This window comes from Amphichorda felina (assembly GCF_050947745.1).
Source record: "Amphichorda felina strain 45539 chromosome Unknown scaffold_2, whole genome shotgun sequence".
NCBI classification, from domain to species: Eukaryota; Fungi; Ascomycota; class Sordariomycetes; order Hypocreales; family Bionectriaceae; genus Amphichorda; species Amphichorda felina.
Window position 1 is genome coordinate 498,377 of NW_028145048.1, and position 24,448 is coordinate 522,824.

Below are 24,448 nucleotides of genomic sequence, written 5' to 3' on the forward strand. Positions count from 1 at the left end.
GGACAAGTGGGCCCTAGATAGAGAGGAGAAATGGAGGTGAAGAGGATGCAGGTAGTACTCGTACTACAAAGTTTCCGTATGTATATCTGCAGGCAGCGTGCGCTGGGGCGACTTTGAGACTGGCTGCTGGTGGCTAGGGGACATCAATGTATTCAGTGTACGGAGGAAGGAGTAGGCATTCAAGAAGACTGCAGCGGTTTGGCACTTCCTGTTGGTCTTTCGGGGCATTGCCGATCATGACAGGCGCCGTGTAAGTGGTTCCCAGCAGGGTTCCTGGCGGTCTTGGCCCATGTTCCAGTACAGAAGAATGCAAAGCGGCCTGGAAAAGTTCTCAAGTGGTCTGCGACGTGGCGTGTTGGAGGGGCAGTGCATGCGTGCTAATGCCCGGCCTGCAAGGCCTGCAAGGCAACCAACCCAGAAAGACCCTGCTTCTAGACATAAATTGTTTTTGGTTTCTCTTCCATCCCCTGCTGATCCTACGGTGACTCTTTAAAAGGCTCGAGAACATCTTGACGCACGCGTAGCCTGGGAGAGACAGTTGACGGAGACGGAGACAATTGAGGGCGGTAAGGACTTCAAACCCCGGCTTCGGTGACGTGATGCCCCGCCAAACCTCCAGCCTGGGGGCCGGTAGACATGGGACCATGACGGATGTAGTATAGCGGCGTCGCCGTCTGAAATGTTAGCAAACTGTTAGAGAGACAACGAACATCACTCCAGGTAGCAGGACGGGGTCTCCTGGGGCGCTGCATTCCTATTTATCTGTGCGCACGTAACAAGTATAATAGCACTACTGCCAACATTGGCTGGTGGATCTGTCTCAATAGACGTTGAACATTGCCGTTTTCGCCGATGAGGCTCGGGTTGTGGCTGGAATCAAGTCCAGCCAACGGATAAAAAGCGGCACTGGGCTTACTCGTACTGCATCTGACTAGTATTAGGAATCTGCCGAATCGGATCACCTACCCAAGACGCACCTGCGAGGGACGGTGAGCCTCCGGGATAAATGGAATCACCGGATGGCGGCCATTTGGCGCTGTCGGCAAACACACGTGAGTTGCGCATGTGGCCCTGAGTGTCTCTGAGGTACCTCTGAGGTGTCCCAGCACGTTGGGGCTGCTGTTGGGCGTCTGACCACCGTTGGCCAAGTCAGGCCAAGTCGGGCCAAGTCAGACCAAGTCAGACCAGCACGCCAACACCAGCAAGTCAGTCAGGCGCGGCGGGATCGGCGGGCAGGCTCTTTTTTTAGGGCGTCCCTTGACTCCCCTTCCCAAAGTTCCCTATTCCGTCCCCATGTGTCCCATGTGATAGGATTTGATAGGCTCGTCATGGCCCCACCCCTGGCATTGAGCCCTTTCTCCCATCCCACTCCCGCCTATTGTCCGTCTTGCGCGTCCTCTTTGGCTTGTCACCATCTCATCCCATTCCCATCGTATTTTCTTCTCTCTACTCTTCTCTTCATCTGCAATTGCGGCAAGCCCACTACGCTATCGTGATCTTTGCTACCCTCAATCTGTTCGTTATGCGACTATAGCTGGACTATACCGCACTTTGTCCTCTCTTACTCCCACCCCTCCGCCCCCCCCCCTCCTCTCTCGTACCCGAAGGCCTCACCACCGCCTCCCTTCGTGATATTTGCTTGTCCAAGATCTGCAGGGCTTCCCTTTTTCCTGCTTCTTAGGTGTTGACCACCATCGAAGTGGTTAGAGATCTTCTGTCAGCAGTCCGCGGCCTCCGGCCTCTTCCCTGAACCTTACCAGTCTCTACGGAACCTTAAACAGCCTCTTGCGAAGAGTCTTCACGGCACTCGGGCTAGGGTAGAGATGGCCGCAAAATGGCTGCGGCGCATCGCCATCTTCCTGGTCTTTTCGCTGCTCATTTCCTTTGGCGCCTGGGCTGTGCCTCGTGCCCTCGATCCCACCGACCGCACCGCGGAGAAGCGTGCCCAGGATAAGCGCTGGGTTGAGAGCAGTCCCTACTTCTGGGACCGCCAGGCCTGCCGATGGGTTGGGCTCTGTGGACTACATCACCTGCGCAGAGACCCCCCGTCCGGGGCGAACAGCGGCTATTACTGGGACGACAACGACAAGATCCGTGGGGAACTGAGAAAGCGGGCCAACTGGGAGGAAGGCGGCCCCCAGCTGGACCCCAAGCGGAACATACACGACAGGAGGAGAGTCCTTGAGGATGTTCCTGAGTACGTCACGCGATATGCACCCCTGGTGCACCTCTACTCGGGTGAGGAGTTTTGGCCGTCGGACATCAAGGAGCACGTCGAGCACATGACCGTCTTCGTCGACGACGAGCCTCTCAACACGAGCGACCACAAGTGGACGCTCCACAACCTCCACAAACTCAATCCCCTTGGCGACCTCATCATGCTCCGAAGCAACGACGATGTCGAGTCTCGTCCTAGTTGGCTTCATAGCCATCAAAACATCCCCAACCCCTTCAAAGAGAAGCCTGGCGAGGCTATCAAGAAACCGTCCCACCCACACGGAGGCGGCCTGCCTATAGAGCGAGAGCGCACCACCTGGTACGACGTTGACAAGAACCATCCGATGCATCGCATCTCCGACCCCCGGCACCGCGGGTCCGACACTCAGCATGCTAAACGCCTAACGACCCGTGGGCACAAGCCAGACGCCGACGGCTATTCTAAGGCTCCCGCCGTCCTTATTGTCGTGGATAAGGGTTCGGGGATCGTCGATGCCTTCTGGTTCTTCTTCTACTCTTACAATCTTGGCCAGACGGTCCTGGGCCTACGCTTTGGCAACCACGTCGGCGACTGGGAGCACTGCATGGTGCGGTTTGAGAATGGCGTCCCCCGTGGCGTCTTCTTCTCCGAACACGAGGGTGGCCAGGCATACGCTTGGGAGGCCGTCGAGAAGTCAGCCAATGGCCGTCCTGTCATATACTCGGCCATCGGCTCCCATGCCATGTACCCGCTTCCCGGGCCGCACCCATACATCATCCCCTTCGGCCTCCTCAAGGATGTCACTGACAAGGGCCCCCTCTGGGACCCTAGCCTCAACAAGTATGCCTACCACTATGATTACGTGGTTGACAAGGGCCACGCAGACGACTCGGAAAAGGGGCCCAGCGAGCGCGAGTCCAGGGACTCTGGCAGCCTCGTCCCCGCCGCCGAGAACCCTTCCGCGCCGACATCGTGGTTCCACTTCGCCGGCCGCTGGGGGGACGAGGTCTACTCCCTTGCTGACCCGCGCCAGTGGCGCCTCTTTGGTCAGTACCACTACGTCACCGGTCCGGACGGTCCCAAGTTCAAGGCCCTCAACCGATCCAAGCTATGCCAGCTGGAAAGTTGCCACATTTCGTACGAGCTTGACCCTCTCGGGAAGTGGTATTAAACGTGGTTAGGCGGCGTCTTGACCTTTTCTATATATTTTTTCCTTTTAAAAGATCCATTTATCAATACCGGAGCAAAGGAGACTGGGGAATGGGAAATACCAGACGATAAGAAGTGGGAACGGCGTAAATTATGAATTGGGATTGGGATGGGTATCATTAGATGATGGAACGGTTCACGGTGTATTTTTTTTGGACATGACTTCTTATCTTTACTAGGGCAGTGTAGCTCGGCAACCGAGGGCGAACCTAATAGTCTGGCCCTTGTGTGTGTTGGCGTTGCGTGCCTTGGAATCACTAGGTAGGCTTTGATACCCTTACGACATCCAGCGTTAGAGAGGACAACCTCCTCATCCATACAGCAGTTGACATTGATTTTTCAACAAATACGCCGAGACATGAATTTGGTGGTGGAGAGTCTTATCATTGCTGTTGTAGCATAGTACATGGAGTGGATATCAAATCTCCCAACTAAGCTCTCCCATCCTCTTCGAACACCTATCACCTTGCTATCGCAGGCACGCCTATATATCGAAACCGCTGCTCCTATATGAACCCCGAACTCCTTATCAACGACAACATTAAACGCCAGGCCTGTAACTGTATATAGGAATCAACAACAACAAAGAAATATATCCCCAAGGGGTTTTCAGATGATGGTTTCAAAAAAAAATGATGGCCTCGACACGCAACGCTCATCCCAACACCCACTCCCGTTTCTGCATCATGGTTCATCGTCTTCGTGAATCTGGAAGCCAGCTCCCCCGTCTTCTGGCCAGGCCCTCTGCGTGCTCGGGTACTCGGACGGCTGGCTGCTGGCGACGCTATGCCGGTCCGTCTCCTTGGGGTCGATGTTCTCCCCGTCAGACATGTGCTCCTGGTCCTCAATTCCAGGCCAGGGCTCGTCCTCAGGCAGCTGCCACTGGTGTGAGTCACGGAGTGCATTAGCTTGGCCGTGAGTCACAACCTCCCCGCTGTCATCGTCGTCGTACGACGAGTCCTCCGACTCGCTCTCATAGATTTCAATCTCAAAGAGCTCGTCTGGTTCGTAGTCCATGTCGACCATGTACTCTGGCGGAATCGGTGCTGCGCTGCCAGCGCGAACCCCACGAACTTCCTGAAGGGGCACATTGCTGTGTGGCGTGGCGTATGCGAATGGGGTAGTGCCCCGAACGTGCTGTCTGTCTGTTATGCTCATTGGCACTGGGGTCGGCGAGGCAGTCCAACGTGGGGTAAATCGAGGGTAGCTTGGAGATCTTGTCCGGCGTCTCTTCATGACGGCAAACTGCGAGGTGCCTCGGACACTGGGTGAGGATCGTCGACTCTGGCCATTCGACACGACACGGCGTCTGCTCAGCGCCGGAGAGGGATGGCCAGGGGCACCCACAGGACCCGAGACAGTGCGTATGTGGGGGGGTTGGGAACCACGTCGATTCCTTGTTATGGACGCCTGGCCATGCCCAGTAACGGCAGGACTCGAGGAACGCCAAGACTGAGCCCTGGTAAGGTGGTGTTGCGAAGGTGATGAAGTCGACGTGCGCTGCCATTCGTTCCGTTGGGCGATCGACACCTTCGCATTCGGAGCCTCATCCATATGCTCGTTCCACGACCAGTACTCCTCGAGCGCGTCGGCCTCGGGCACCTCTTGGGAGTCACGCAAGCCGGGGTACACGCGCGTCATCTCCCGCACCTTCTGCCATGTCCAGCCCATCTCATATGCCTCCAAGTCCTGAAGGTAGGCTTCCGGATGAGTGACAAACAACCTAGGTTCGGACGATCTCATCATAACCGAGTTGAGAAACTGCACGTCCCAAAGGGTAGGGTTGAGCAATTCCGCTGGGCTCAGAAAACGTAGCCGGGAGTCCTTATGTATCTTGCGCAGAGGCACCCATGTCGAACGCAACCCCATGAACTGGGATAGTCGGGGATCAGCCGAGTGTTGGTATGTGGGCAACTCCATCTCTCTCCATGAGTCGCCAAACGCTAGATCCATTGCGAGTTGAACGCTCCGGGCGTCGGATCCCTTAACCGATACCTTTCTGATCAACCCGCGGCTCCGAAGTCTCTTATCAATGACGCTCTTGTCCCCGCAGGCTCGCGGCAGTAGCCACTCTGCGTCGTGATCCGCTGCTCCCCAGACCCCAGGGAAGGGCGACTGAGAGCGCATTGCCCTAGCGCTGTACGTCATAGGAAGCTGTGTCCAGTCATCGCTGCCAACACCCGGCTCTGTCTTGAACTGAAGGAATTCCTGCCACACCTTCTTTAGAGGAAACGGGAGGAAGACAACCTCCACCTCCCATGGGTGAGAGTGAGAAGGCAGAGCTGACTGAAGAGAGTCGACTTGGGCCTGGAGCGACTGAAGTTGGCTGTAAATTTCCTGCGAATATGTTGGCCGGCTCGTACCCGTTGTGGAGAACGAAACCACGCTTTGAGTAGTCGCATCGTCGTTTTTGTCCGTCAAGCGTGTTATCGTTGTCCCTTGCTCGTTGTCTAACTTTTCTACCTCCTCCATACGGCTCTCCAAGTCGGTGATACGAAGGTCCATATGATCATGTTTCTCCTGGCACTCATCGTGGCCGCCAGCAGAAAAGGACACTGTCTCTAGGCGATCTAGGCGCTGTTCGTGGCCTCCCACGGTTTCAGATAGGTTGTTGAACGCCTCCCTTGTCACCGACTCCGTCAGACCGGCCCGTGGCTCAGCCTGGGTGTCACCATCAGCCTGTGGTGTAGGGGTACCGCTGTGATCCTGGGCAACCAAAACAAACGATCCATCTGGGGCTCCCGGATCCAAAGGGGAGGCCGCTGATTCCGGCTTACCTTGTGGTAGTTGTGAAGTCAGTCCTGCGTTGGGTCCTGGGGGACCGGCAAGCGTTTGAAGACCTTTTCCGGCAAACGGCCGGAGATACTTGGCCCGAACTGAGGACGTAGTAGATGTCGCTTGGGAGGGCATAAGGCCCTGCGAAATGGCGGGGGCAAGCCTAGTTGAATGCGCCTGGGACCGGACCGTATCCCAGGCTAACGTATCAGGTAACGATCCAGGAGGGCACTGATCCACGGCTGGGGGCATCCTAGAATCCCGGACATGGTCCTCCGGGCTATTATAAATAAATGACAACGGGTCATCAACTGAGTAGATGGGCAGGTCCGTTCCTTGGATGGGAGGGAGCATCTTGGTCAAGTCCACAACCGGGCTAAGAGGCTCGCGACCTGTCCACGGCCTCTCGTTCTCTTGTCCAGGGGCTCGCATCTCGGCAACCGGTCCATCACGGACGCCCTCATCGTGGAAGCAGGCGTGGTGATTGCACATGCACCAGCCACCGCCGTCGACCGTCGGACTACCGACAGCGGAGCGTATCCAGAAGCGACGACACCCGCACTTTGCACCATTAGCGCCAGGGCTCAGGTCGACGTAGTTGCAAGCTCCTCCAGGCAAGCTCGGGGTGCTGGCCCGCGGCAGGGCGGCCGACGGATCATTGTAGATGTCGAAGAGCGGTGCTCCAGTATAGGCTAGGTCGAATGGGTTTGCCGCCATTGGGTCCTCGGCAGGTCATCTCTTTATTGCGCGTTTCTTTGAGGCGGTATCGATCGCGACCGGGCAAAAAAGCTGGCCAGAGCTGTCACGCGGTCCACAATGGACCAGCAGACTCGCGTGCGATGAAGCCGCTGGCTGTTTAATTCATGGCCCTGCGAATACAAAGTGTCAGTCCGGAATGGAAAAGGAAAAAAGCGACACGCGCAGCGATCAATTCCCTGGCAGCGGAGGCGACGACAGACCTGGGAAGCATCTCGAGATAACAGTGGAATGGATTGGGAGGGGGGCCGGTGGTGGTATTATATACGCGGCGGCAATGGTGGCTGGGCACGAATGAAAGTGACGCGCGCAAAAGAAAATGAAGTATGCGGGGGGGCAAGGCTCAACGAATGTTGCTATGCAGGATGCGAACGAGGCGAGGCGAGCAGGCAGGACCACGGTGATGTGGAGGTGGTGGACAAGATGGTGGACTGGTGGAGCTGGGGCGGGTGGGAGTGGCGCCCGAGTCGAGGTGGGATGGCGTTTGGGCGTCCAGCTTCCGCTGCCGCTCTTAGTGTCGCGAAAAGGTTCGCGCTTCGACAGTTGGATCCATCTAGGTAGTCTTGATAACTGACAAGACAGCCAGATCCACTTCGAAATGCACCGCAGGCCGACATGGCGCAGGGGTAACGCGTAGCACTCGTACCAAAACGACCAATGCTAAGATCCTCAGTTCGAATCTGAGTGTCGGCACGCTTTTTGCTTTTTGCTTATGTTTTTCGGAGGTTGAATTGGTACCATTTTTGTTCTGCATCGTTTTGATGTTATATTTCGAGATCGTGATAGTCTAGGCTCCTCTGGTGGGTTGCGCTGTGTTGCTCCTACCTTGCCGTTGACGAGTCCATGCAGTCCACGCGGGCCTTGATCGACAAACAAACATTCAACCCACATGGTTGTTCCCAATGGGAGGCCCTTTCGCCAAAATTCAACGATGTTAAAGCAGCGTCCGTGTCCGCGTTTCACATAGGAATGCCCTCAGGTATCTCTAGGAGAACCAACTCCCAGACTCTCAGCCCCTCCCACCCATTTCAGGCGCGCCGCAGTGCTTTACGCGGTGCACGCTCTCCCAGCGGTACCCGACCCACCCCAGCAACGTCTGGCCAATAAGCCTTCTGTGGGCCTTTTGGCAGGAACTGCGCCGCTCAGGCAGCGGCTCTGACTCAACGGCGGTGTGCCTCCATTGCCCAAGGTTCCATATCAAGTTGCAACAGCTACCTGTCCGTACACCTCCACCTCCACACGACGATGGAGCACCGTGAATCATCTTGCGATGACTGGTGAAGCACTTGACCAGCGCTTCTGCATGACTGGTCAATTGCAAACAGCGAGGCTGGTGCATTATTGGCTGCTGTGTCTTGGTCTCGACGCACGGTACTCACTAGAGTTCCAGACCCTACCGCGGCCTCGGACGACTTGCAACCTGCCATACGGAGATAGAGTGAGGCGACAAGATGATATTCTCCGCCTTGGGATACGAGTGGTGAAGGACTCCGGGCCTGTTTCGGCCGCATCAAGCTATTCTGGGCGTTTGTCGTTGTATTTAGTAGAGATTCTACAAACCCAGGAGTCATACTACTAGTATCAACATTATCACTTTCACCAAGCCCTACGTGAAGATGATCATCTAGAGACGCATTATATCCATACCAATTCAATATATAAGAGATTTACCCAATAATCCCTAAAGCTCCTTCACAAGTCCATAAATCCGATACCAACTCCCAACAGATCATCAACATGTGTCGGCTAAATGTACATCGAGGGCGGTCGTCCTACGACAGACCCCGCTCTTACACCTCACCCCAGCTGCCCATCGGGCCATTCGACGCAATCAGGGATCCGGTCCCTAGCGAGCCGCCAATGTCCCAGTAGTGCCTGGACGAGCAGCTGCTCCTCCGCGCCGAGCGCCTCGTACTCTGACTGGCACAGCTGCTGTGGTGTCGCAGCGCAACAGGGCTGCTCGGAGCCGCTGCTTTGAACGATCGCCTCTCTGTGGCCCGCGAGCGCGAGATGAGGGGGTGGTGTTGTCTGACCCGAGCCGCCTTGGCCGCCGCGTCTTGCGTGCTCGACGTGGCAATGTGCGAGCTACCGGCTGGCTGAGAGCTGCTGGTCCGCGAGCTGAAACGAGAGCGGATATACCTGAAGACGAGTTTGATATCCAGATCACGCTCCCACTCTTCCTGGGTAAAGGAGTTGCTCATATCAACGTCCCCACCCGTCGTAGTCTCAGCCTGGCGGCCAGGAATGTTGATAGGTCGTCCTGGTTGATTAACCGTTGGCTGAAACTCCAAAGCCGGTGGGCGCTCAGACTGCGAAGAGCCTGCCACTTCGCCAGCAGTAACGGGGGTGCTTGACTCTGGTATGACCGGTAGACCAGCATACGGAAGAGACATCTGCTGCACTTTGGCGTAGGTTGAGAATGCTCCAGGGTGTTGCGAAAGCTGATTAACCAGCAGCCCGAGTTCCCGCGAGACCCTCTCCAGAATTTGGATCTGCCAGGATGAATCATCGGTGGCCGGTTGAACAGCCTGACCGACAAGTTGCGACGCTCGCGGCGTCCTGGAAAGATCATCCTCTTCCGGAATTGCCTCGCCGAGAAGAATCGACAGCAGCCGATCATCGATACCCAGCAGGTCTTTGATAACCTTGTGTGTAAATCTGGCAATGAAGCTCTCGGGCTTGTCCGTGGACACAGCCGCATCCTCGTCGTGCCAAGTCATGTTATCCGACTCAGCACCACCCGGCTGCTGGGTCTGCCCTGGGTTTGCGTTGGTAGTCTGGACATGCCGCAACGGTGCCCGCGAGCGCCGCCGCCTCCGTGTCTCCCGCTGGATTTCGTCTATAAGCACTCGGCTGTTCTCTAAGCGCCATGCCTCAATGCGGTCGCGCTTCTCCGCCTCTCTCATGTACTCATTCTCCCATTCTGTCTGCATACGGTCGATGCTCTCGCGCCTCCGGCGCGTCCTTTGCGGGTTGAACCGCTCAAACTGATATATGTGGTCCTGAGTTTCCATTCCCGACGTCGGGTGGTCTAAATGGAACGAGCCCAGACCATCGTGACTAGGAAAGACGGTGACTTCTGGATGCTGGTTCCCGGGCTGCGAATGCGAGTTTCTTTCCGGCAATGACCTGAAAGAGGGTAGGTGGCTGTCGAGGCTGTCTAGCTCCCCATCATCCTCTCCAAAGTCGTCGTCGTCGGCGGACGGCGGGGCCGCCAGGCTACCTTCGCCATGGTGATCCGATTTCGCTACTGTATTGAGGCTGCCGACATCGCTCAGCCGTGAGCGGCCGGGAGTTTGCAGGCTTGGAGTGACTTCGCTGAATTCAGAAGTTGACGTGCCCTCGGTGACGGGCGAGAAGAGCACCCAGGACGTCTGGGACTGGTCGAGCTGCTGGTTGTCTTGGTGGCGAGCCTGCGACTGCCCAGTGGGAACCTCGCGCTCGTCGGTGGGAAGCCGTACCGCGCGCTGAACCGACGGGCGAGTCGGCTGATGGAAGGCCATGATAGGTGTTTGATGACGGCAAGATCAAATCGATGCGATCTTGCTGGGTCTCAAAGTTTGGGTGACACTTGCGGTACGTATCGGGAGTTGACGGGGGAGGTCTGCTGATAACGGACGGATGACGACAGTGCGACACTCGAGTGGGCCTCAACTCTCACGGTAGCCAAAGCAGCCAAGCAACGTCTCCCAAGGAATCGCGAAAGTCGAGGAGATATATAGCGACAGAAGATGGCCCTGTCCGAAATTGCAGGAGCGGTGAGATGATGCCTTTGTACGACTAGACTTGAGGGGCTAGAGGCGAGGAGACGGAACAGAGAGGCCGGAATCCTGTTGGGGGGTCCCTGATTTGGCGAAGGGTCTTGGGAGCAAGATCAGCGGTGGGGGTTCAACCAGTGCTCACCAGCCAGTTTGGTGCTGGCGGGTCCTGATCGCGTGTTTAGCTATTGATGATGAGACGCCAACAACAAATGACAGCTGTCGTGCGGACCAGGGATGCAGGCGACGTGACTTGTTGCTGCACCTGATTTGCTTTCCAAAGTTCGGGCGTCTAGCCGCCTCGCAATCGGGGCTCAGTAGTGCATACAAGAGCCTAAAAGGTCACCCTTGCATAAGGCACTCGTGCTCGTAGTGGCCCAGATAGATAATATCACACAATACGTACCTTACCCTACTCTTCTTCAATAATGAAACACCTGAGTATCCGTACTACTATGCATAAGCCCGTATCCGAATTAAAATAACAATTATATTGGCTATGTAACATTGTCCCTTAGACGTACTCCGTACCTAAGGTACACATACGTCTTCGAGTCTCAGACGACAGTCAAACCAAGGCGGGGTGAATGGGAGATGCGAAACGATAAACCAGCTGTAGGGCCTTCATAATAGCTGACTTGTCATCCTCACCACATCATCCTCATCGCATTCTCGCATGATTGTCTCACTGAGAGCTTGGGCATAACCAGCCCAAGACCGGAAACCACCCTTTGCACCCAAAGTCGGATTCCTTAACCAAAAGCCTCGTTGTCATCATCTCAGCCAAGCACTGTTGTAATCATGCTCTTTCATTCACAATGACGACACCCCAAACCCAAACAGGTACTCCTACTTTGCTCACGTCAGTAATATGTGCTACCCCCAAGTTGAATCGACCATATGGACAAATACATAAGCGAACATACACTCCTCAGTACTTGGAGCATCTGTAGCAAATATACGGGTAGCATCGAGGCCGGTATAAATGCGGCATGCTCATTTAGTCCAGGTACGAGGACGCCGGATGGGATAGCAGTGGTCAATTTCACGACGATTTCATGAGCATTCAATGCATAAGATATGAACGGAAACGAAGTCCCGAAAGCAAGATGATCGATTTGTCACACGACACTCCTCATCTGAAGGAGTCTATTTGACATGCCTGATTGACGCCAGCCTTATTCCCAGATGCCAACACCCATCATCATCTAAGCCTCCTGCTGGAAAGCCTCAGGGAAGCGGCGCATGTTCTGCGCCAGCGAGCCGTGGTTGCTGAGGAACTGAACGTAGGCACCGTCGACCTTGACGCGTCCAGCAGCCTTGCGCTCGAGGTAGTCCTCGCGGCGGAGAGGGGTGAAGCCCCAGTTCTTGGAGACAATGATCTTCTGGCGGCCGGGGAACTTGTACTGAGAGCGGCGGAAGGCCTCAAGGGCAAGATGACGGTCTGTTTACTCGTTAGTGATACTGTTCGGGTAGCGGGGAAATGGATTCAACATACTGGAATCACGAGTGCGGACGCTCATGATGATCTGGCCGATGTTGACACGGGCGACAGTGCCGTTGGGCTTGCCGAAGGCACCACGCATACCGGTCTGCAGTCTATCGGCACCAGCGCAAGACAACATCTTGTTGATACGGACGACATGGAAGGGATGGGCGCGGACACGGAGATGGAAACCCTCCTTGCCACCGTTCTTGACCAGGTACTTGTTGGCGCAGATACGGGCGGCCTCGAGAGCCTCGGAGCTCAGCTGCTCATACTCGTTGGAGACGAGGTGGACGCAGAGAGGGAAGTCGTCGACGTTAGCACGCTTGCGGCCGAGATCGAAGATCCTGATCTTAGGGTCGGGGACACCACGGTTGAAGCGCGACTTAGGGTACGGCTAAGAAGATTGTCAGTAAATTCGTGCCAGGTCTTATACCCAAGATCCTTGACGCAGCAACGTGTCTCCTCGTATCCTCCGTTCGGTGTTGAATGACGTTCGCCACGCAGCTTCCCCCAGCCCGAATGCCTTCCTCAAAAAAGTACCGAAGTCGCCAGAGTTGACAAAACTTACCTTGTTCTTGCAGTAGCGGTAGCAACGAGCGGGACGACGCGCCATCTTGACGGATTTCCGGGTTGATTTCCTGGGGAAATGGTTGGTGGTGGAGGAGGAAAGTTCGTCAGAAGAATCCCAGATCACTCTTCCCTGAATCACAAACCCACCTCAGTATTGATTTCAAAGCAATCTTGGTCATCGAGTGGTGTTGTCGCTTAAACTACGGTTGTTTAGGGCTTCGCTCCAGGGTCTTGCGCTTTTTCATTGGCCGACCGGCTTGAGCCCTGCCCCGCTTATTTTTTGCGCCAGAGGCATCGATATCCAAGAACTTTCTGTGAGGATAGACCTTAGCGAAGCAATCCATCAACCGACAACCGCCCAATTCCCAAGGATCACCACCCCGCCAAACCGTCAAAATGGCCATCAAGAAGAGCAAGAGGGATGCCAACAGCATCAACTCCAAGCTTGCGCTTGTCATCAAGAGTGGTAAAGGCAAGTCTCTCCTCACTTCGAATGTTTGAAGGTCTACTTCTGACCTGATTCCACAGTCACTCTCGGCTACAAGTCCACCCTCAAGAGCCTCCGCGCCGGCAAGGCCAAGTTGATCATCATCGCCGGAAACACTCCTCCTCTCCGCAAGAGCGAGCTCGAGTACTACAGCATGCTGTCGAAGGCCCCCATCCACCACTTCAGTGGAAACAACGTAAGTTTCCTACGTCGCTTTTCTGATTGAGCCATATCTCTCGGGATATGGCCAATTTCTTTCAGTCTTTAGCTTCTCGCTGCTTGAGAGATCTCGGTAGCCTGCCCAAAGAAGAAGTCCTAGACTTCGGAGGGTGATGCTGCTAGAGAGCAATCAGCAGCCTTCCCAGAGAAGAAGTCTCTCTAGACTTTGGAGGGTGAACTCTGCTTACACTCCCGAAGTTAGAACTGGGTGTTTCTTGTGGCAAGATGTTCCGCTGCGGCACCATGGCTATTCTCGACGCCGGTGACTCCGATATCCTTGCCGACCAGCAGGCCTAAGCGGTCAAAACCCAAAAAGAATGCTTTTTTTGGCGTTGGGGCAAGTGGTTACGGGCACTCAAGATACCAGTCAACGTGATACGATGCGAGATGGCACCGGGATTTAGTACTTCCCGGACTTGAGCTTTTGTCACGATCTAGGGCAACACGCGCAATGCGTAGTTAGTCACAATGATACAATACACACTCATGATCTTTGTTCCCGCCACATTAATGCAGCTTTGCCAATATGATACTACTGCCCGGGTCCGTGAGAGTCACGCTATGCTGCGACGCGTTGAGCGAACAAAATTGGTGACGGCAAGACGATGTGACGGCGAAGAGACGACAGGGCTGGGAAGTTCGGCGTACCACCCATCCCTTCCAAATGCTTATCCAAAGTGGCGGGCGTATTGAGACGCCATCGGCTGAAACAACAATATTATTACTTAGTACGGAAACGGGAATAATTCAGCATAAATACTACTACTACTATTATCTAATGTTCACTGATGCTAGTAGGCGGCTTGATCAATTGTTTGGGCACGCGCCCCTCCTGGCTTGAAATACAGGGGGCTTCTCACTGTGGCAGTGTTTTAACCGCCACAGGTGCTACTAAATTGGGTTGGTCTCCGGAGGCTACACTAAGCTAAAGCATAATAATGCCTTGCCACTCTGCATGCTTATGACGAGGAAAGGATCAATGCGGACAACGTCGAACCCTGGTGTGCCCCATTTGCATTTGCGCCTGAGACTAAAGCAGTCTGAAGGAGGTGGCATCATTACCTAGCAACAACCTCCTTCCAACTCTCCCACTCTGAATTTCAGCATCCATTGGATCAGCAAGCAACTGTTAAAACACCCCATAACAACGTGTTAGGCGGGGTGACACTGTGTGGCGCCCAACTTGTTGGAGCCGAACCGGCGCAGTATTAGTCGACACCTTGTTATTCATGAACCAGGGTCTATCGACCCTTCGTTTCGCGCTCCTGTATCAACCTGCGACAGTTGTCCTGTCGTCCTGCATTTAACCTGCCCAACAGGCCTTGACAGAAGGTTTTGCGCTCGTTGCGCCAGTTTGTTTACGCCACCACCAGCGTAATCCACCGTCACCGTCTTTCGACACACCGACTACCCTTCAAAGCATCCATTTCTTGCCGAGTTCAAAGGTATATTAGACAACCATGTCGACAGGCGCCAAGAAACCTCCATCTGGAGGCGTCGGGCGAGTCACAAACTCTGAGGCGAGCTCCCCCGGCTCCTCCCCATCACGCAGCAGCTCGCAGCGATCATCGACCGGACCCGGACATGCTCGAACGCGCTCCGTCCGCGCGGGCGCCCCCGTGTCCGCCCGTGCAGCCATTGCGCGACGAGACACTATCGGCCTGAGCAGCGCAGAATCAGATGCTAGGGCCGAGGCTGCCTCGGCAGTCGAAGACTTGCAGCAGCGACTCGAGAAGGAGGAGAAGCTGTCGGAGCAGTACAAGAAACAGATCGACGTCCTCCAGTCCAAGCTGGAAGATGCCACGAAGGAGTCGGGGAAGATGGAAGAGAAGGCCCACGAACTCGAAGAACTGATCGAGACCCTGAGGAACGAGAAGCGCGAAGCAACCCGTCAGATTCGGGAGATGGAGACCATATACGAGGCGGAGAAGAGCTCGATTCTCAAGGAGAAGGAGGAGATGGCCAACAGGGAGGAAGAGATGCAGACGGTGATCCAAAGACTCAAGGACAGCCTTGCTCAGCGCAACAACGGCGATGACGACGGCCGGCCGTCCAGGCAAAGTAAGTGTTTCATATCACCCCGGACGACGAGATCTGGCCTGGTGCTGACAGCATTCCAGTCAATTCCTCCCCTTCGCTCGATGGAAACAGTTTCGCACCGCCCTCCTCGCTTCAGCGCAGTGACTCGCGCAACAGCTCGAAATTGATACTACAAAAGGATAAATTGATCGAGTCACTGCGGCTCGAACTCGCCGAGGCGCAGATCAAGCTCGTGGAGTCTGAGAACCAAGGTGGCGGTAGGCTACAGGAGGTCGAGCGACTCCTCATGGAGGCCCGAATGGCAAACGCGCGACTAATGGAGGACAACGAGAGCTACCAACTTCTCCTCCAGGAGAAGACCCTTAAGGGCGACTTCGGCCAGAGCGATTTCAGCTACATGGGCTCTAACTCGAACCAAGATGCGTTGAACGCTCTGGAGGGCAAAACGGGAGGCTCCAGTTTGGCTGACGAGCTGTCCGAGGCTACGGAGGAACACGAGGCAGGCGACGGCGAGCGACGCTTGGAGGCCGAGCTTAAGGCTATGAAAGAGCAGAACAAGGCGCTTACGCTGTATATTAACAAGATCATTGAGCGTCTACTGCAGCACCAAGACTTTGAGTCCATCCTGGATCAGTCGGGGGAAATCAAGCTACCGGCCAACACCAACAAGGATCTTCCGCCAGCACCCTCGGACAAGGCCAACGGTCCATCTCTGTTGGAACGAGCCAAATCCATAGCCGTTGGGCCTTCCAAGCCAAAGCAGCGACCTTTCTCTGTCATGCCTTCGTTCACTCCCAGCACGAACTCTGCACACACTGATCCTGAGACGGCCCCGCGGATCCCGATCAATAATCTGACTCGATCAGCGAGCACACGGCGAACACGCCCGCAGAGCGACCAGTACACTGGCGCGGGCGCAGCAAGCCTCGTCAGCCAAATGTACAAAGGGCTAGACGGTCCTGTCTCGCCGACGCTAGGGAATACGCGGCATTCACAGTCCTTCTTCTCTTCCACCAGCATGGGGGGGAACCCCAACGCGGCCGCCCGTATGCCTAGCGGAAGCCAGGCACCATCGAGTGGCAACTTCCCCGGCATGAGGAGCGAGACGTCTAGCATCAGCGGGGACTCGGGCGAGCTCTCGACGCCGCCGTCTCAGTCACCCCCGCGGTCCCACAGCGACAAGCAGACGACGTTTACTGGAGGCAAGCCCCGGCCCCTTAGGCTAGTCCAGGAGAACCCGGACCTCAACAAGGACAGCAGGGACAACAAGCGGGCAAGCTGGATGACCGGCTGGAGCTGGGGCAAGAAGGAGAACAAGGAGGACACGCCGCCGTCGGCCGGCAATCCCATTCCGGAGTAGCATTCGGAAGTGATTCAATGGCCAGCGGAATGTCACAACTCGGCAAGGTATTGCGACTGTGCCATGGTGGGATCATGACAGTTTGGATAGGCGTCTGGTCGGCATAATAGACATGGGACTTGTACGACTGGATCGAGCGCTTCGACGGATATACATATATACACGCACGAAATGAGGTTGGGCAGTGGCTATCCGCGCATAGACGATGGATTTGTCTCTTGGAAGAAGTGCTGCTGCTCTGCTCCTAACACTACGGTTGATGACTCGGAGTTGTGCCTGGAGGGTTCGAGGTTTTATTCCTGTACAGTATCAAACGTTAGGAAACATTGTCACTTTATGCCACCCTCTGATGTCTCTACAGCATCGTGAATCTCTGGTCGAATCTCGGTTCCCATGGGTCTCTTAACCTCAACCATCAACTTGACGAGTACATCAATTATCCGCATACGGTGCCTTAATAATACTCCTCGAAGAGCTGTCACGCCTAACACCACTCCTCGGCCCCCAACACCCCCCCAGTATAGAGAAGAAGGGGTTCTATTACAGGGACGACCCGACCCAACCTTTCGAATGTGAGGAGGAGCTATCACAAGCTGTCCGCAGGAACCCGCTAGCCCGACCGGTCAGACCACTCTTGTAATACCCTCGCCGGTCGGGGAGCATGGCTTGTGCTACCCTATGTTGTGTGGGCTGACAAGACTATTGGCTGTTCACCCCAATAGAGGTTCAGCTGTGGTGACGTGAAGGGGGCATACAACCGTATGGGCTGTTATATCGGATGCTTCTTTGTTCCCCGATGATAGACAGATGATTCCATTCGGATTCCTGGAGGAACGGAGTGTTGGCAAGCCGATGGTGGAGGTCTCACCGCCTGGACCACCGCATGAGGCCAATAATGCGAGGAATCACTATTCATACTCGTACACAATTTCTTATCTCCAGGAATTTTCTAACATATTCCCCTGAGCTAAATGAAATGAACCTGGGGATGTGGAATGTTTTTGGCATGTGGTGCAAGGGAGGGGGGATGTCGTGTCAAGCGTTGAGAGGCCCAAGTTCAACGGTGAGAAGGGCGCCTCGGTGGGGGCCCCTTTGGGGGGCTTTGGGGGGAACGCCAAAAATCCCCCAAGGACCACGGTGGTGGGCTGTGGACAGGGCTGCGCTTTCCCAGTTGACAACTTCCAAGCTGCTCCTCCCGGCTGTTCCTTGCCCGCTGGAATGGACAAGAACCTGGAAGGCGCGCCATTTTCAGGGACAGCCTCTGACAGGCGGCATTTTTATCGCCTTGCCATGCTCCCCTTTTGGGATGCGCGCAAGGGGGTGCTTGATGCCCAACACAACACAGCGGGGCCCCGGGTGTCGACGTGGCCCTGACAGAAAACTTGGGGCTGCCCGTCATGGACTCGCGCGCGGGATCGCGGATGACAAGTGGGCTCACACTCGGCTGCACGAACGGGACGGATTGGAGATCCTCGGATCCTCCACAGGCTGTGCCGGCGCGAATTGCCTGGGAAGGGGTGCCACCCATGGGATGCAGAATATTACCATGCCCGGTACATTACGGGACAGGCTGACCTTTTTGCGACACACACACGCCAGTGCGAGTCGTGGCAACTCGGGAGGCTGATGTGCCGGTTGCCTGGTTTCCACGTCCCATGGTGTTGAGAGACTCGCAGCCAGCAGGGTGCCGAGGCCTCCGGAGTCCAGACGAGTGGTTGAGAGACACAGGCGAAGACGGACCCTGTTGTGCAAGTGTGTTGAAACCCGTGATCCCGTGGACGCCAGTTGGCAGCAGCAACCTGAACCTGGAAAGCTCCGAGACTCCAGCCCCGTGTCCGTGGGACGCAAGTCTCACAGGGCATGAACAAGTGTTTCCCTGCACTAACGTAGCACGTACCTAATATGTACGTACTAAATAATAGTGTGTAAGATCAGAACCCGGATCACGAGACACGAGGCGTCGCAGGTAGCGGGCTTGTCCGGCATCGAGGGTCGAGCTGCTGCCGCCCGTTGAACGCCATCAGGATTTGGATAGGCGGGGGAGCTGGGGAAACCTGCTGGCCCGTTGCGGCGTTGCCTGACAGGGCGGGCTGCTGCAGTGCTCCCGCCGCCGTGCCGCAATCCCTGATTCCCACACATCTCCATCACGATTCACCGTCCAACACCGTCATACCCCGTGGCCGGAGCAAAATCTACGGGCTTCGTCTGATGCGGGGCACAGACATGATATAGGAAGGAGGCTTCTGTCCGGAATCTTGACAAGCACAGAATTGATCCCAGAGGTTGCGTCACCAACGAGCTTCCCTAGACCCTAGTTAGTTGGCCTTTTGAGAGGACCATTGTCACAATGGCTCGGATATAGTTAGGATGGATGGTCTCGGACCGTAGCGTCGGAACGTGTCTAGCTCTCCCCGGCGCCCGGGCAAGGTGGCAGCATGTTACATACTACATGTACTAGTAGAGACATGGCAGTGGTGGTGCCAGTTCATCACCGCCTAATACCTATCGCTTGGTGTTGAGAGCGCCACATCACGACCCTCTGTGGGAACCTGGAGGGGTCTTGGATAGGGCGACAAAGCAAACCTACCAGACAGAGCGGTGGGAACTTGGAAGACTCAAGAGGCGGTGTCCATCAGGAGATGACGCCCCCTGAGCTGTCGCTCAAGAGCTAATAAATTGCAACAACAAATTGGCCCAGCTTTTCGAAATTAGAGACCGCGAGACTCATCTGCTGTAGTCTCGTGATGGGAAGGCTCGGTCGATGTTGGCCTGTCACCGTTCCAAGTGAACACAAATCGGACGTCGTCTTACCAGGACCGACCCGTCCATTATTAGCGGCTGTGCACCGTCCGTTAACTTGGGCCATCACCGTTTGAGGCTTGTTACTGCGGCCTCTTCAGCCCGCTCGGCTTTTGTGAACGGCCCATGCGTACGAAGTACCCTGGTACATGGTACGCTCCTCGAGGCTGACCGCACGACATGGTGGCAGGGTGGGTTGTGTTGTTGTTGTTATTGCAGGCTGGTTGGCCGAATGATGGTCTGACGCCGGGCTCAGGCACAGGGCACGGCAAGGATGGAGGGGCCTGATGGACGTGGTCGAGAGCCTGGTGCCAATTCGGATTGTTTGACGGCTCACCACTGTGTTGCCTTTTTGGATGTCACCCTGCGATGCTGGGCCACACTGCGCCCAGAGTGCCGGCTCTCCCTTCCAAGGCGCCCGATTTGCCAGATGCACCAGACTTGCCAAACGGGTGAATACCCGGCGTCGCAAATTCTTCTCGTAATGAATCGCCAGGGCTGAAGACCCGCGGAGCTCACCGAAGCAGAGGGAGAGAATTAATTAGAGAAATGCTCGGAATGGTTCCGGCAAGAGATTTGGTGGACATAATACCTTATTGCAGGACATTACATGCCCGTGACCCAACGAGCCGATACTTCTGTTGTGGTAAGCTGCACCGCGGTGTGACACGTACATATACGTACCTCGGTCAGTTGGCAGTCCACCGTCTGGCAGCGCAGTTACTAGCCAGAACCCGCCTGGAATCCGCCTAGAACTGGAAGAGAGAGTGGGAGCCGAAGGGGCGCAAGATCCGCCACCCATCCACATCTATTACCCATGCGCCCACCGTTACGCACACGCCACGCTAACCGCATCGTCGCTTCATAACCGATGCCCCCGTCAAGTTTTGTTGGTCTCACACTCTCACTCTCCAGGGCACTTTGGTGTTGCACAACAACAGCCCGATCCGACATATTGTGTCATGCTGGCGCACTAGTCGCAGTCTCTCGATCCCCATTCCTCTCCATCATCGTCCCCTTCTCCAGCCTCTCGCATCGACGACTCCTCACCTTGTCTTTCACCTGTTCGTCACTTTCGCCTTGCAGCAGTACCATATTGTCCATTCGCTCTTTGTTCCCATCTCCAGCAGCGCGCCGGCCCATTCGTCCACCAGCGCCGCGCCACATCCGCTTCCTGCCGCTCTTGATCAGCCACACGACACCGACCGTTGCGCAACCTGCAGTAGTGGTTGCTCTGCTACAATCCGCGGCACCTCACCAGGCACGACAACAAGACGCTTCTCCTCCACCGCAACACCTTCGAGTTGGGCACCACCACGCTCGTCCACTCGACTCGGCCACCTGTGCGTCAATGGCGATCCAGCCACGATGATCCAGTCCCACGCCGTCATCGCTCGACCTTGACTATCCTGTTAACGCACGCCACTGTTGGCATGCATGATCGTCAAACACCCCACGGATCCCCCCATCTCTACATCCGCCCTCATGGACAGCTCAGCAGCTGTCCCTGACGGCACTCCCGCCCAGGGACCCAGCAAAACGTCGAAGCGCCGTCAGAACTCCTCTCCAGATCCGTCTGTCGGCGAGCCGGCTGTCCCCCAAGCCGACAGCCAGAAGACGTCTCAGCAATCGTCAGCAAACAACTCGGCCACACACTCACCTCTGGCTTCAAGGGACTCGTCACCGGGTCGCAACGCGCGAAGGACGACATCGTCGACCCGGCTGAGTGGTTCGCGGTCGCGCCAGAACAGCCAGCAGGATCTGAGCCCTACCCGCCAGCAGATGCGCTCGGGTGCGCCCGGTCGGACGCCATCGTCAAGGAGTCTATCATCCACCACGACCCCCGTGCTACCTCCCACGCCGCAAGAGCCACAGATCCAAGCGCCGACACCCCAGAAACCAATCGTCTCCGATCTCAAAGACAGTCCGCGATGGCCAGTTTCGCCGCGCTTACGGTCGCCGCCACCACAGCTTAACAAGCCTAGCCCCGGCGCCTCTCGTCGCAACGAACAGGAGATGCCGTCCATCAATATTCAGAGACAGAGTCCTACGCCTCAACAACCCTTAGATCATTCCCAACAGGCTACTTCAGGGAGCGATACGGAGGACTCCCAGCTCCAGTCTGGTATTCGTACGCCGGCCCGGGGAGCACTTGAGACTGTACAGGAAGTTAGTCTCCCCAACTCCCCGAGCCCTTCGAGTGACGCAGCATTGATGGCACGTGTCGGGGAAAAACTGGGAAATCAATCAGACAGTGCTGTCAATGATGCCGGAGTACTCAAGGCTAAGCCCAATGTTCCAAACTACTCTGCTCAGGAGAAGGACAGCGGGAGTGAAACGGGGAGCGCTAGGCCCGAGATCCGTAGGCCGACTTCTGTACCACCATCGATGCAACGGCAGTCCAGCGCTATGTCATCCAAGCAGGGCAAGGGCAAGTCTGACAACCCTTCGCAAAACATGACAGTCGAGACAGAGACCGTCGCAAGCGTACCCCAGGTTGCTCTGAATACAGGCACAAAGACTGAGGGGGCAAATGGTACGCTCAAGGCAAAGCCGAGCACGGAAACGATCAAACCTAAGAAGGAGAAGAAGAAAACTTCAAGGAAACAACCGGCGGTCAGTTCCGGAAATGGTGAGAATACACGCCTATTGACTAGCTTTGTCTGACCCAGCCTCCGTCATCCCCGGTCGTCAAGATCAATGTCAGTTTCATCTGATGCTGGGCTATCACCGACCAGGCCAGGCGGGTATCTGCCCCTGGCCGACAGCGGGTTGAGCCCTCGACAAGGGATGCCGAGGTCGCGAAAACAAAGTCTAGGATTCTAGCCAATGAATACTTTGCTAACAAGACTCCGTCTAGCGTCCTCCAAGGCAGATATTTTCGAGGCCAAGATCGCCAGTGCGGTTGATGAAGCTAACACCTCGGACTCCGAGGAGACCTTTGTGTACGATTCTAACCCGCCCGATGGCGGAGATCGCTCAACACGGCGATTTCACTCCCGCACGCCCAGTGCCACATCCATGGCCAGTCAAGCGGACCGCCAGCGTTCCATCTACAGTGTTATGGAGGGCGGGCCGAGTCACGGACCCAAGAAGGGCATGAAATTCGTCAACACGCTTAACAACGGCGGTGAAAACCAGAACCCTGAGGACGACGGTAAAGGAACCGGTCGAAGCGTTGGTGGATCAGCTAGAGGCACAGCGCGCCACCATCATCATATTGGTCGATGGGGTCGCCAGCCCGGCAATGGCCACGCCTCACTCTTCGACAACGAGTCGCCCTTCCCGCACGCAGCCAAGTCCAAGATCAACGGGCAGCAGTCACGGCACTCTTCTGGACCACCAAGCCCTAGGATGCATCACCACTCGTTGAGCCATAAGCGCTCCAATTATCAAATGTCACACTATGATATGGATGACACCACTGGAGCTGACGACGAGCGCACCCCTCTGATGGGCTCAGCCCGCCGATCTGGCCGTAGCAGACGCGGGCCCCATAATTTGCGACAGGCCGAGTCGCAGTCTTTCGATGGCCGGCCATCGTACCTCAATCGTTTCGCAGCATGTCTGGTTCTCACCATGATGTTACTGCTAGTTATTACTGGTGCGATTGGTTTCATGTTCGCTACATCTCAGCCGATGAGCGATATTGAAATTCTTTCCATCAAGAACGTCGTCACCAGCGAGCAGGTTCTCATGTTTGACCTGACCGTCAAGGCGCACAACCCTAATATCGTCGTGGTCACTGTTGACCAGGCCAATCTTGAAATCTTTGCCAAGTCTGAACACGCAGGAACAGATTCAGACTGGTGGAGGAAGCTGGATGGCCCAGATGATGTGCACGCCCTGGACGATCCCATCAACGACCCGCCGCCAGACGATGACGACGATTCGAAACCGAATGTGCTTCTTGGACGGATTACGGAGTTTGACAGCCCCCTGACATTTGAGGGTTCCCTATTCCACAAGGGAACCTCGTCGTCAACGGGAGAGATGCAGCTGGCATACCCCGGCAACGGCACTTCGGGAGGCTCAGAGCGATGGGAACGCATCTACCAAGATGAGTTTGATCTCATTGTCAAGGGCGTCGTCAAGTACACTCTGCCTCTGAGTGCCCGCCTCCGAAGTGCCACAGTTGCCGGAAGGACGCATGTCAAGCCCAACTCCGCCAACGACCCGTCCCTGAAGCCAAACGGCACACTGGACACTTAATCACAGATGAACACCTCTCGCTCGAGACGGATTCCTCTGTGGGCTTTCATTTGTTAAAACTACTTATATAGTGCATATCGAGCGTGCGTGGCATGGAGTCTCAGGGAGCATCGGCGTTGGATGCTCATTTCCAACACAATCATGGATGAACATCGAATCGGTAATTCTGATTCACGAACTTGTTGAATAGGTTATGGACGGGCGTCTGAGCCTTGTTAGGTGTTTTGGGGTTCACTTCTTCCTTCCCAGCTGCAGCCCTGCCGAGACGTCGGACAGCAGGCTCGCCATGGGGACTTACACGACCAAAAAAAAAAGCAAATCGGAAAAGGGTCTTATTTATTCGGGGAGGCATTTTCATTTGTTTCATAGCGATAGATGGAGTGGTGGCAACTGCCCACTGTATTAGTAACGCCGTTTACGACACCAAGCGACACAGAAGATCAGGAGGCAAACTCCCACCCGGTCCCGCGAAGGGATCGTGGCACGCACGATAATGGGAAGGGAGCAAGGGGCATGATACCAAAAGAAATTGATACCAAAGATACCACAATATATTCCGTTGATGACCAAAACATAC

General features: G+C 55.7%; 6 protein-coding genes and 1 non-coding gene across 7 annotated transcripts; 5 read left to right on the forward strand and 2 right to left on the reverse strand.

Annotated features, from left to right (window-relative positions):
* Positions 1 to 1,823: 1,823 nt before the first annotated feature.
* VPS62 (uncharacterized protein) lies at positions 1,824 to 3,368 on the forward strand (the record flags this gene model as incomplete). Its single annotated transcript, XM_083191195.1, has 1 exon — positions 1,824 to 3,368. The coding sequence occupies one exon, from the start codon at positions 1,824 to 1,826 to the stop codon at positions 3,366 to 3,368; it is 1,545 nt and encodes a 514-aa protein (XP_083052409.1).
* Positions 3,369 to 4,090: 722 nt separating this feature from the next.
* Positions 4,091 to 6,898, reverse strand: ACO1O0_001713 (uncharacterized protein; the record flags this gene model as incomplete). Its single annotated transcript, XM_083191196.1, has 1 exon — positions 4,091 to 6,898. The coding sequence occupies one exon, from the start codon at positions 6,896 to 6,898 to the stop codon at positions 4,091 to 4,093; it is 2,808 nt and encodes a 935-aa protein (XP_083052410.1).
* Positions 6,899 to 7,546: 648 nt separating this feature from the next.
* ACO1O0_001714 lies at positions 7,547 to 7,630 on the forward strand. The gene has a single exon. It is a non-coding gene; the product is annotated as a tRNA-Thr (tRNA).
* A 1,097-nt stretch (positions 7,631 to 8,727) lies between these two features.
* ACO1O0_001715 (uncharacterized protein) lies at positions 8,728 to 10,440 on the reverse strand (the record flags this gene model as incomplete). The annotated part of the gene is made up of 1 exon (XM_083191197.1): positions 8,728 to 10,440. One exon carries the CDS (start codon positions 10,438 to 10,440, stop codon positions 8,728 to 8,730), a length of 1,713 nt encoding a protein of 570 aa, XP_083052411.1.
* A 2,710-nt stretch (positions 10,441 to 13,150) lies between these two features.
* Positions 13,151 to 13,757, forward strand: RPL30 (60S ribosomal protein eL30; the record flags this gene model as incomplete). The annotated part of the gene is made up of 3 exons (XM_083191198.1): positions 13,151 to 13,220; positions 13,283 to 13,437; positions 13,659 to 13,757. 3 exons carry the CDS (start codon positions 13,151 to 13,153, stop codon positions 13,755 to 13,757), a joined length of 324 nt encoding a protein of 107 aa, XP_083052412.1.
* A 1,163-nt stretch (positions 13,758 to 14,920) lies between these two features.
* Positions 14,921 to 16,860, forward strand: ACO1O0_001717 (uncharacterized protein; the record flags this gene model as incomplete). Its single annotated transcript, XM_083191199.1, has 2 exons — positions 14,921 to 15,521; positions 15,581 to 16,860. The coding sequence occupies 2 exons, from the start codon at positions 14,921 to 14,923 to the stop codon at positions 16,858 to 16,860; spliced, it is 1,881 nt and encodes a 626-aa protein (XP_083052413.1).
* A 4,284-nt stretch (positions 16,861 to 21,144) lies between these two features.
* On the forward strand, positions 21,145 to 23,871 carry VAC7 (vacuolar segregation subunit 7-domain-containing protein; the record flags this gene model as incomplete). Its single annotated transcript, XM_083191200.1, has 2 exons — positions 21,145 to 22,291; positions 22,520 to 23,871. 2 exons carry the CDS (start codon positions 21,145 to 21,147, stop codon positions 23,869 to 23,871), a joined length of 2,499 nt encoding a protein of 832 aa, XP_083052414.1.
* Positions 23,872 to 24,448: the final 577 nt, after the last annotated feature.